The sequence below is a fragment of the Lagopus muta genome, chromosome Z, assembly GCF_023343835.1.
Source record: "Lagopus muta isolate bLagMut1 chromosome Z, bLagMut1 primary, whole genome shotgun sequence".
Taxonomy (NCBI): domain Eukaryota; kingdom Metazoa; phylum Chordata; class Aves; order Galliformes; family Phasianidae; genus Lagopus; species Lagopus muta.
In genome coordinates, this window is record NC_064472.1 from 9,491,309 (window position 1) to 9,503,735 (window position 12,427).

Here is a 12,427-nt window from a genome sequence, read left to right on the forward strand (position 1 = left end):
CGCCTCGCTTCACGGTTGGCTAGCACCTGAGCGGAGAGACACGGACTATGAGCGCTGCAGCCAATCAGAAGGGCGGGAGCTGGTGACTGACAACTTGGCGAGCGTCACTCGTGCGATGACCGCGCACGGGCTCTGCCGGGCGCTCCGTGCGTGGGCGAGAACGCGAGGACGCGCTGTGTTGTCACGCCGGCGAAGGGAGGGTGCTTAAGGCTGGGGCTCCTGGACGGGGACCCGAGGTTTGGTTTTGTTATGCTTTCTCCCAAATTTAAGGGATCTGGGGACAGCTCTGGAAGGTTTGACTCCGTGGGTTGTGACCCCTTCGAGAGGCACTGCACACCATCCACCTCCATGCACCCCAGCACCTTCCAAAGCTCTAATTTGGCTCCTGTGCTCCCCATTCCCTCTCGGGGGTAGCAGGAGCACAGCAGGAGCCCCATTGCAGCCCCACGGTTACACTAGAGGCCAGGAGAGCAGCCCTGGGTCTCAGTTGCTTTTGCTGGCTCATGCACCACACAGGAGGTGAGAGCTCCAAGCCACATACTTGAGCTTCAGTCACTTTTCTAGGCTCCAAACTGTAGTGACTGAGCAAAAAAGCAAACATACAAAACACAGGTAAAACAGGGCATCTGACAACCCTTTATTTTATAAGAATGTCCAGCTTTGCCATCAGCTCCTTGCAGCAGGGAGCACAGAGCAGGATTCATCACGGTACAGCAGCACAGCTGATGTTAACTCCAAAAGAGCAAGGGTATCTCCACTCATCTCCCACACTCCCAGGACATATTCCTCAGGCTCACAGCTGTGCCAGCAGTATCAAGACCATGATCTTCACTGTGAGAAAAGAAGTCCCAGAAGAATTTACATAAATTAAATAGATCTGAGGCTGTCCTTCTGTTTCAGACTTTTGGGAAACCACCTTCGTCCAAAAGTTGCTTTGAGTCTTGGAGGAGTCCTTAAGGACCTCATGCCACTCTGGAAGGCTGCAAAACTTCAGCAGGTGGCAATGAGTAGACTGGACTATCTTGAGGAATCCTGCCTTGTGGTCCTGAGGTAATCCTGTATGCATCTAGCAAGAGATTCATTCTTTGGGAAGGTTGCCTGCTTCAGACATGAGTCCAGGTACAAAGGGAAGGACCTGAAAGAGAAGAGAGTGTTGCAGCCATAAGATCTGTGACATTCCTTCACCACAGTCTTACTATACTAGAAAGTTCACTCCTCCCGCACTGCATAAAGCCCCCAATTCTCACCCCAGCCTTTACTCTCCCATTTTGCCATCACAAAACAAGGCTTTAGCTCTGTGTCTGCTCTTTTGTAGAGCATCTCTGACTACACAGAGGGGCAAAGCTCCTCAGGTTTTATACTGAGACAGGAGAGGTTTAGGGGAGATACTAGGAGGAAGTATTTCACACAGAGTGTGGTGACGCACCGGAACAGGTTGCCCAAAGAGGCTGTGGATGCCCCATCCCTGGAGGCATTCAAGGCCAGGCTGGATGTGGCTCTGGGCAGCCTGGTCTGGTGGTTGGCGACCCTGCACACAGCAGAGGGGTTGAAACTTGATGGTCTTTGTGGTCCTTTTCAACCCAGGCCATTCTATGATTCTTTGATTCATTCAAACTGCAGGTGCAGGCTAGGAGGAGCTGAGTTAAACTGTTCACTGTTTAAAACACAGGCTGCACTGTCAGAGCTCTTGTGTGTGGCCTCTTGACGTCCCACATGCCCTACTACACACCTTCCTTGCCTTTCCTGCTGCCCATCTTCCCCAGCATGGCTCTCCAAGTACTTCTGCCAGTAATCAGCAGCCTCTTGTTTTCGGTTCAGTTTCCACAGGACTTGCACCAGGTAGAAGGCAGCAGTGGTGTCATCTACAAGACACCATGATGGATTCAGACATTAGCAGGGAAAGATCAGGCCCCCCATACTGCTGCAGTGCTGCAAAAGAAGCTTAGCTACCAGATGCAGGAACATGAGGACAGCTGGTGCAACAGGGGAGGAGACTGTCTATGTCACAGGCTCTAATTATAACCCTGCGGCTGGCAGCCAGGATGGAAGCCAAGACAGATGGCATCAGGCCTGCAGCACAGCCAACCACTCCTCTGTTTGGACACGAGTTGGGGTTTTCCTAGCATACACATCTGCAGTCCCAGCACACAGCACTGGCCGGGAAGGAACCTCAGTCAGGTCTGGGACCACCAGTTTTGGCAGATCCTGCTAAGACTCAGGACCCCTACAGCATCTCAGCACTGCTGGAACACTGAGCAGCAGAGTTTGCAGAGATCACCCCAGAGCACTCATAGCACACTGCTCTGCACCCTTCTCCCTTAAAGGCCTCCACACTCAGCCTCTGGGCTGCCAGGTGTAGACAGGCACCTTCCCTGGATGAAGCAAGACTCCACCTATCCAGCTATTTTGTTCTAGAAAAGCAAACCTTCTTGAGAAGAAGCTGACTGTACCAGGAGTGGGAAGGAAGAACTGAAAACTTTCAGGCTGCCTTAGGGCAGTAGTCATGATCAGTGTTCTGATGCATTCATCAAGCAATAGTTAGTAGTTCACCAAACTCACCAAGCTTCAGAGGAGCACCTCAAATATGTAACATGCTAGTAGCCCTTGGTATTTGAACAAGCATGACCTAAATCATGATGTCTTTCTGCTGAAGTCATTAAAGCAATACAGGAAAAAAAAAAAAAAAAAAAAAAGTGAAAATTCTCTGTTCCTCATGAAAAAGAGCCTCTTACCTGGTGAGATCTGCAAGCCATGCTGAAAATCCAGCAAGGCTTCCTTGTGCCTCTCCTGCTCCAAAAACTGTATCCCTCGCCCAATCAGAGAAAGCAACCTGATCTTCTGGAGAACCTTCACTTCTGGCAGGAGACTCTCTGTCACATAAAGTCACAGGTTAGTGGTAAAGACGTGTGAGATCTGCTTGGGCTGCTCATCTTCCAGCTCCCCTTCTGCACAAACAGCGGCAGAGCCAAGACTGCTGCCAGGCTGGGAAAGGCCAGGAGGCAGCAAAGGGTAAGACCAAAGAACATCAGGAGCTTGGTATGTTACATGCCTACAGTGTAACAGTAACCACAGCAGTAGCTTGGCCTGCTCATCTGCAAATCTCACACAAATCTTTCCTCTGAAATCCAGTACTGAGAAGCTTCACAATTCATTTAACTGTCACCTTTGTGAGAGAGAAGAAAGCAGAGCAAGGCCAAATTCTGCTCCAACGAAACCAGCCAGTCCTTTCAGTGTGGCACAGAGCTCAGCACACTGCAACAAACACCTCCTGCCAAAGATGGCACTGGAGATGCAACCTTCTTTTACATGCCCCCACCAGGCATGCAGATGGAGACAACCAGACACAGATCCCACACAGTGCCTACCTGCTGGTTCAACCACACAGTGCCCTACCTGCTGGTTTAACATCACGCCCACAAGGCTGAAATCGCAAGAGGTCGTTGAGGCACCTGCAAAGTGGTAGAACAGAACTTCAGTGCCATGCCTGGACTAGAAAGTCAGCTGTAAGCTGTCACACCAGCCCCCATGCTGATCTGTGCTCTGCTCAAACCAGTCATTACAGCCTGCTAGAGAGGCTGTCTCTCACAACACGACATTGTTACCTGCTGAATTGCATTATGGCCTCCTTGCCTTTGCCAAGCTTAGTCCATGCCCAGCCCTGGTGCAGGTAAGCAGCTGCTCTCCACATGAGGCAGAACAGACTCTCTCTCTTCTGAGACAGGAGCCCACCAGCCAGCCCAGTCTCCAGTGATGCGTGCTCTGGCTGTTCCAGCTTCTCCTCAACTTGTACTATCTGTGGGATTAGGTGAGTTGTCCTGCTGATGACCTCATCACACACCGTTAATGAATCCTGATGCCTTCCATCTTGCTCCAAGGCAGATGCTGCTTCCAGGAACACCTCAGGGATCCTAGGCAGAGGTGAGCCACTATCTAGGGGAACCTGGTGAGCAAAAGCGATGGCAGTGCTAAGATATAGCCAAACAAAAGAACCATGTTTACTGAAAACCCAGAGCTGCTGCCCAGCAAAGCTTAGACCCATCCCCACAGCCACTGGAGCCTGTTGCAGGAAGCAGAAGGTGTCGCGCAACAATAGCTCAGCAGTCAAGAAGGCAAAGCCCTACTTCTAAAGCAAAGGGTATCCAAAACCAGGCCAACAGCTGCTCCCTACAAGACGGAGCTGTTTCTCCAGACAGCAGTGGCAAGCAGTCTCTTGTGCGAATCCAAAAACAGACAGGCCAGAGTCACCAAATCCCAGTTCATTTCCTCCATATTTCAGGTTAGACACTGGAGCCTGGAGTCAAGCTGTGAAGTCTGGGCTAAGGCTTCATCTGCCAAGTCACCAAGATACCTGCCTGTTGCTGCAGTCCCTCCTGCAGCAGAGCCAGAAAATCCAGGTAATATTCCACTGCATCAGCCACCCTGAAGAAACAGGACAAGTGTTGGAAAACAGGGTGAGCCTGAGAAGTGCCAGCAGCCAGGCTTAACCTGAACTGTCAGCCTGCAGGTGCTCCCTGCACTGTACTCACTCTAGTTACAATACCTACAACTTTAGCAGAGCTACAACAGCAGTACTGGACTTCCAGGAACACAAAAAAGAAGAAAAAAACCCACCACAGATCCCAAACAAGTAGCATGTTGCAAGCAGACTAGAAGCTGCTGTTACCTCCCATCCTGGAGACACCTTTGTGCCAACAGGTATTTCACTTCAGAGGGGTGGTGATGGCGAAGGAGAGAAGCTAACATTGGTGTGTTGACAAGGAGATCTGCTTGGATTAGGAAGTATGGACTAGTGGAAGTAGCTGATGGAGAGTTTTTTTCCAGAGCCTGCAAAACAGGAACAAAATATATTATCAGCACAATCCTGGTCAAGTCCCAAACAGCTGCAATCACTTCTTATTTCTGGCATCTGCAGATGTACCCAGAAAGTAGAAATAATACATCCTGTGCACAAATCATTGTCATTCACTACATCACAGCCACTTTCAGGAAAAGGAAGATCACAGCAAGACAGGCAGATTCATACATTCCACACAACATTAGGAGATATATAAGACCATTCACCCAGAGAACATGTGCCCCAACTTTTCAGTTCACACTGCTCTGACTTGTCTGAAACAGCATCTCCCATTGCAGCCACAGACCTGGTTAGACCAGATCTGGGGCCATTAGTAATAAGAGACTGCTCTCCACGACTGTGTTTGTATGTGATGCATTTCAAACAGCTGAAGAGCCAAGCTCAGTGTTTATGGCTGTGATCTGCTCCTCCTAGGATGATCAAGTTTGCTATGACTGACTAATGTACACCTACAGCCACCATCTGCCTTACAAGGCCTCTTTACTAGACAATTAAGAGACTGATACTCTCCGACACCAGAAAATAGCCGCTTCTCAAGCCACCGAAAATCTGAACTAGGACTCAGAGATCTTGCCACATCCAACAGCTGGGTGCCAACAGCAGGAACTCCTGACCAAGCTGGGCTCCTTCCTGCCCACTGATGAATCCAAAGAAGCAGTTGCTGAAGGTACTAGATTTCTATTTTAGAAACCCCCTCAGAAAGCAGAAGCATGCTTGAAGGTCCATGCAGGCTCTGCGAGACACAAAAAAAAAAAGCCAGCAGAACTACAGGAGACATATACCTCATAGAGTAGAGATAGGGCCTGCAGCTCTGCATCTGTCTCCCCCAGCTCCTGGTACACCGCTGCAATGTGAGACAGGGCAGGATGGCACTGGAAGTCTACCTGGAGGGCCCGCTTCAGGTACTGAAGTGCTGTCTGAGGCTTGCCCTAGGAAGGTGGGAAGAGGTGTTTGCTGCAAGGACATCTTATTGATATCTTTACAGTTCTGCTTTGTTTCTCTAATGATCCCCCCTAAGCAAAGGCAGTTTACACTCATATAAGTTAGCCCAGCAGCTCATCAAACCCCCTTCCGCACTGCCAGCTTCCCTCACAGAACTCCTTCCATCCCCACCAGGCAGCATATTCATATCAGTTGTTCGCAGCACTTCAGACTCCCTCCCTGGAACCATTATTCTGAGTTTATCTTTCCACGTCAATCTTTCACGCTCAGACAAAAGCCTTGCCTGTATTTTGAGGCTGCCAAGGAGGCTGGAATAACAAGGGAAAATTCTGCTTGAAACCTTGACTTCTTGTAGCAGACTAGGACCACGCAGAAGCAGCATGGACATTAGCATGTTTCCCCAGCTTGCTCTGGGCTGCTTTCCCTTTTCCCTTCAACAGGGGGGAGGTGAGGCTTGGCCATTACCATTCTCTGAGCACAGCAGCCAAGGCAGACGTAGATCTGGGCCAGGACCCTCGTGGAGCAGAATCCTCCTGCAGCCTCCTGGAGAAGGCAAAGGGTAGTGGGGAGGTTCCCTGCCTCCAGCTCTTGCAACCCTAGGACAGATCCAATATCTCAGCTCTGCAGCTTCCCTTCCCTTTTTGCCTTTCCATCAAGCAAGCACATGTAGACACCTTCCTCATTCATCCCTTGCTTACAGATCTACTCCCACAAAAGAAGCAATCCTATGGGTCCAGCTGTGCTGGATTCTGGGCTGCATCAAAACAGGAGTGGCCAACAGGGAAAGGAAGTCCCCTTCTGCTCTGCCCTTGTGAGACACCATCTGCAGTATTGCATCCAGGTCTGAGGCATCCAGCACAAGGATGCAGACCTGTTGGAACAGGTTCAGAGAAGGCCACAAGGATGATCAGATAGCTGAAGCACCTCTCCTGTAGTGAAGACAGATAGAGCTGGGATTGTTCAGCCTGGAGAAGGCTCACTGTGGCCTTCCAGTACCTAAATGGGGCCTGCAGGAAAGATGGAGGAAGGCATTTTTCCCAGATCATGGTGATAGGAGAAGTATTAATGGCTTTAAACTAAAGCAGGGTAGATGTAAATTAGACATTAGGAGGAAATTCTTTACTCAGACAATAGTGAGGCACAGGAACAGGTTGCTTAGAGAAGTCCAGGAGTGTCCAAGGTGAGTGGAGCTATAGACAACCTGGTGGAAGGTGTCCCTGCCTACAGCAGGGAGGTTGGAAGTGGATAATCTTTAGGGTTCCTTCCAACCCAAACCATTCTATAAATTCTGCTCTATAAAATTAAATAATTATCTGCTGAAATACGAGATGACAAGGTTGCACAATAGCTTTGCATGTCTCTCACAGCATTGTAATCAGAAGGAACAATATACTCACAAAAGTCAGGCAACTAAAGACAAACAAAATAAAGCCCCCTGTCAGCCTTCTATTTTATACAAGGTCACTGTGAATCCCATACACCAAGCTAAGCCACAAGGCAGGATGAAGAAGAGGGAGTCTTAGCTGGAAGAAAAATCAGAGAAACACCGGATAACAAGCTTAGGCCTAAAGACTGAGTCCAGGCTCTTTTCTGAAGAGAAAAGCCCAATGGCTGGCATGCTTAGGAAGAGCAACCAAAACAACAGCAGCAGGTGGGTGAGAGGAGGGTGTGCTGGGACAAATGAGCAGGGGAAGGAGTGACAAGGGTGACCACCTCCTTCACACAAACCTTGCAAGAAGGCAGCTGCAGTGCACAGGGTCCCCTTCAAGTCCTCAGCGCTCTGTACAAGGGAAACGGAGACCTCCTCAGCAGGTGCTCTCCATGCCTTGAGAAGGGTGAGGAGCTCATTTTTCTCTCCACTGCACGGAGCTCTCCCTGGATCCTGTGAACATACAGAGGAGAGAAGGCAGGGAATGCTGAGGAGAAATAGGAAAAACAGACCCCAGGGTAATGGGAAACAGAACACCAACTAAACCCTTCCCAGTGATCTATACAGGGGAGCATTCCACCCCCTCACTTTAACTACAATCCACTCACACTGTGATTCCTGCCTGACCCTAGGCAGCACCTCTCCACATCAGCGTGAGGTGTAGCCAAAGGGACTCCCAGCAAGGCAGGTCTGAGTGCTGTCTGAAAGCATCTGCCCCTCCTTATCAGCAAGAAGGGTTCTTTGCCTTGCTCTGTAGAGACTGCAAGTCCACCAGCAGCCTCCATCATGTGCCTGGTGCCCCAGGATCTCTGGGATCCATTAACACATTTGGGACTGTTTTCAGTAAACTGGGATGCCAGGTAAAAACAGAGGTGACTGGGAAAAAGTGTTTCAGATCTGCAAATGCTATGGAAACATATGCAGAGTAGGCTTTCTGACAAACACAGAATTTGTGTCAGCTCTGCATCCTTTAGCAAACTGGCAAGTATTTATTTTAGACTGTACAAATATAGGTACAGCACACACTGATGACTTAGAAACTCACAGTGACAGCAAGAAAGTGAAATACAAGCCCAGGCTAAATGGGGCTCCTGGCAGCAGCAAACAAGTCAGACGCTTCCCTTTGGGGTAGAGCACACAAACTGGCTAATGCCCACCCACAGGTGCCTTGGCTGCAAATGACGTGACTCGCCCAAAAAAGCTTCAAGTGCCAGCTGCAGAGCAAAGCAGGCTACAAGAGCTGCAGGAGGCAAGGTGTAACCTGTGTAAGAAATCCCCAAGGCTAAGAGAAGGTGGCTAATTCACACTTCAGAGCTGTAGGAGGAGCACAACAGGCAAACACTCTGGCACACGGCAGTGCAGGAGCTGCTCAGCATGCATCCGTGCTCAGATACCTCAGCACTGCTCAGGAGTCGGAAGAGGTCAGTGATGCTCTGCAGGCAGCTATCTGCCAGCCACCATGCTGCCTGCAAGGCCCCCAGACGGTGCAAAGGTGCCTGTAGTTCCTCAACAGTTACTTCCTGCAGCACCTTCTGCCACAGCTCTTCTGTGCTGAGGTCCTGTCCAGAGGTTCCACAAGCCTCCAGAACTGGAAAAAAAGATAAGCCAGAAATCAAAACTAAACCAAAATATCTCACCAAAAAGCAACCACGAGACAACAGGCCAATACTCTGTAACGGTCACCTTTCCAACAGGCAGAGAAACGCTGATACAAGCGTGGTCTCCTTGGCAGTAAGGGATGGAATGGACTTAACAAGGCTTGCCCAGGCTACAGAAGCAGCACAGGAAGCAAACTCTGACAGTGGAGCTAATGGCTTCACACAAAAGAGACACTACACACTTCAGAGCTATGGCTACAGCTTTACTGAGTTCTCCTGATATTTTATATCCTGATATTACCATTTGTCCAAGAGCAAACGTGCTAACACTGCAGATTTCTCTCCAAATTTCTCTTGCAGCATTTTTTAGTAGGCTTTCTTTGATCCCACCATACCATAATAAAAACACTAGTTTGCTAAAGTCACTAAAACTTTGCTAGAGAAATGGCATCTTATGTAGTAAAAACTCTCCGTTCCCTTAAATTTTTCTGTTTTGCTGCAGGCAAGACAGCCACACAGCTGCACATCATCCACAGCCACATGCAGCTCTACCTCCTCCATTCCTGGCAGAGCCAGTCTTCCTTGTTCAAAGATCCTTCTCTTCTGGCCAATTATGGTACATCACTAAAGCACCGAAATAGTTTTCCTTACCCCTGCAGAGCCCTTGGCGTATTCCTTCTGCTTCTCCTTTGATGGCACAGTCAGATGTTCCCATGACAAAGAGCAGCGAGTTGTAGAGGACAGTAAGCTCCAGAGGCATCGCAGGGAGGGCAGGTGGCAAGCCTAGAATCAAACCCAACAAGACACTGATCTTCCTCTTCACGGCTTTAGAAAGCCCTACAACCACCCGTGCTTTGTGACAAGTTTCCTGTCATTTATTTTGTTGTTATGGTGTGAATCTGTAACTTGAGGATTGCACAAGCTAGAGTGACAGCAGATGCTCCCCACCTCTCCAGGTGCCAGCTATGATTCAGCCATCTGCTCCTCTGGTATCCAGATACTGCAGCATTCCAGGCCTTATCTTACAGCACTTCCAAAAGACCACCAAAAACCTGCCCCCTTCCAGTACTGATCTATTATCTTGAACATAGACAGATCTCCTGCACTGTCTCTCCCCAGGTACCTCCACAGAGCAACTTGTTCTGCTCCTCAAATCCTCCTCTCAAATGAGAGTGCATTGCTCTCTCATCAGATTCTCTCTGTAGCCCACTTGCAGCAAGGAATCAGAGAATCATCTGAGTTGGAAGGGAGCATTAAAAGTCACCTAGTCCAGTTCTGCAGTGATCAGGAACAACTGATATAGGCTAGTTTGTTTAGCAATAGGGACCAGTATATTAGTGTAAGGACCAATAGATCAGAGCTTAGCAAAAGGAACCAGTGAATGCTAATTCTAAAACTTTCCATTTCAACTTTGCCTGGTGTGTGAACAGCCTTATTTTCTCTTAGTTTTGCTTCACAGGAAGCACTAGAGTCATAATACAACACTTATTTTTGCATTTTACCAGGTGCAAGGATGTTTTCCTTGAATTTCATTTATATTGTTTTGGAAGTTGCTCGTTATAGTCTAACAAGCAATGGGAATTTGCCAAGTTGTGGAAAAACAGCTAAAGGTCAGCCAGAAGTCTTAGTGATTAAGCTGATTGTGGAAAAATGGGGATAAACTACCACTCTAAATACAACGCGCATGCCCAGAGGGACATTAGCATATATTAATGACTTCTTGGAAAAGAATGAGTATGTATGTAAGGGTACTGCATATGTATGTCTTATTTGTTTAAATGTAGAACCTGAACTCTGAGAGAGAAGACTTGTCAAGTTGCCCAGTGCGTATCATGAGGAATAAAGGAATGCTACTTTCTAACACCACATTGGAGTTAAGAGTTTTCTTCTCAGATTTTGGATGACACACCCACAGCTCCATCAGGTGCTCAGAGCCCCTCCAGCCTGACTATGAACATCTCCAGGGATGGGGCATCCACCACCTCTCTGGGCAAACCATTCCAGTGCTTCACTACCCTGACTGTAAGAAAATCTTTTTTGTTATATCCAGTCTAAACCGCCTTTCTTTTAATTCGAAAGCATTTCCCTTGTCCTGCTGAAGTCTGTCTCCTCCTTTCTCACAGCCCCCTCGTTAGATACTGACAGGCTGCTCTCAGGTCTCCCCAGAGCCTTCTCTCCCCAAAGCTGAACAGCCACAGCTCTCCCTCAGCATGGCACGATGACAAGCTGTTCCTCTCCTGCAGTCACTCTTCTCCAAGGAAAGGCCTCCTCTTATTTTCCAGACATACCTAAACTCGGTTGCGCTCCCCAACGAGCTCAGACAAAAGCCGGGGCTGAGCCTTAATCCCTTTGATTAAGGACTGAGCTCAGTTTCAAGGCAGCACAGAATGCATCACCCTCCTCCCTTCAGCTCACCCCAATCGGCAGAATTCTCAGGGAAGCAGCCTGGGAACACCGGTGCCCTGCACGGCCCGGCTCTGGGTCTGCAGCAGGCGGCAGATCGCAGCAGGGCCGCCACTCACCCCGCATCCGCAGCAGCAGCTCCCCGAAGGCGCCTCGCAGCTGCCGCGCCGCCGCCGCCGCTCCTCCGTGCGCTGAGCACCGCGCTGCCTGCAACGGACACGCTGACCAGCCGGCCTCACACCGGGGCCGAGCCTCGTGGGGACAACCCGTGCCGAGGCCGCGGGGAGGGACAGGGGGACGAGGGGAGTGCCTCACCCGCCATCGGCCGGCCAGGGCCTCGCACTCGGCCGCCCACGCTTGCAGGCAGCCCTGCTCCGGGGCCGACCCGCACCGCTGCCGCTTCATGGCCGCCGCCACCCGCGCGCCGCAGTCCTCCCGCCTTCCCGCTCTCCTCTCATTGGCCGCTGCCCCCTTTGCCCTCGCCGCCATTGGTCGGGAGAGAGCAGTCGCCACGGCGACAGCTGAGGGCGAACAGCGGAAGGGACGACGGCGGGCGAGGAGGCCCAAACCGCGACGCCCCGCGGCAGGCGGAGGAGACGGCTACAGCCTGAGCTTCCCCGTCGAATCACAGAGGCGTTCGAGCTGGAAGGGACCTTTAAAGGTCATCTGGTCCAACTGTTCTGCAAAGAACAGGGTCACCTCATTGTGGCCTTCCAATATTTCAAGGTAGCATACAAATAGGAGGGGGAACAGCTGTTTATGAGGGTGGATAGTGATAGGACAAGGGGGAATGGTCTTAAACTGAGCCAGGGGAGGCTTAGGTGAGATATTAGGAGTAAGTTCTTCATACAGAGGGTGGTGACACACCGGAACAGGTTGCCCGAGGAGGTTGTGGATGCTCCATCCCTGGAGGCATTCAAGGCCAGGCTGGATGTGGTTCTGGGCAGCCTGGTCTGGTGGTTGCAACCCTGTACATTGCAGGGGTTTGAATCAAGGTGATCTTTGTGGTCCTTTTCAACCCAGGACATTCTATGATTCTATGGTCTGTATCTCAGTCAGAGCTCAGACCCTGGCCCAGTCAGAATGTCTCTGTATAGCACTGCTTTGCTAGTTTCCACCCCAAAATCAGAGCCCGGTGCTGTTGAATGGTGCCACCAAGAGACCAGATCCTGTGCAGGAGTGATGGCCTGCTTTAACCCC

General features: G+C 50.2%; 1 protein-coding gene across 5 annotated transcripts; it reads right to left on the reverse strand.

Annotated features, from left to right (window-relative positions):
• Window positions 1–633: 633 nt before the first annotated feature.
• On the reverse strand, window positions 634–11,819 carry FANCG (FA complementation group G). Of its 5 annotated transcripts, XM_048931409.1 has the most exons (14): window positions 11,543–11,819; window positions 11,347–11,434; window positions 9,476–9,607; window positions 8,621–8,814; window positions 7,526–7,679; window positions 6,263–6,393; window positions 5,638–5,784; window positions 4,664–4,824; window positions 4,353–4,419; window positions 3,603–3,940; window positions 3,394–3,449; window positions 2,733–2,870; window positions 1,730–1,862; window positions 634–1,135 (listed from the first exon to the last, which is right to left on the reverse strand). In XM_048931409.1, the coding sequence occupies exons 1-14, from the start codon at window positions 11,714–11,716 to the stop codon at window positions 1,018–1,020; spliced, it is 2,031 nt and encodes a 676-aa protein (XP_048787366.1). In that variant the 5' UTR covers window positions 11,717–11,819; the 3' UTR covers window positions 634–1,017. The 5 variants fall into 5 exon arrangements, with proteins under 5 accessions (XP_048787366.1, XP_048787364.1, XP_048787368.1 ...); XM_048931407.1 differs by having other exon boundaries at window positions 11,347–11,819; XM_048931411.1 differs by lacking the exon at window positions 1,730–1,862 and having other exon boundaries at window positions 11,347–11,819.
• Window positions 11,820–12,427: the final 608 nt, after the last annotated feature.

Bases quoted from the DNA above. Each gene is read 5' to 3' on its own strand.
- FANCG (XM_048931407.1), bottom strand. From the start codon at position 11,716: ATGGCGGCGAGGGCAAAGGGGGCAGCGGCCAATGAGAGGAGAGCGGGA. The intron at 6,394-7,525 runs GTTTGTGTGAAG...GATCTGTCCTAG, and splicing joins TGCAGCTGCCTTCTTGCAAG to GGTTGCAAGAGCTGGAGGCA. The intron at 2,871-3,393 runs GTAGGGCACTGT...TTTATGTGACAG, and splicing joins GCGTGATGTTAAACCAGCAG to AGAGTCTCCTGCCAGAAGTG.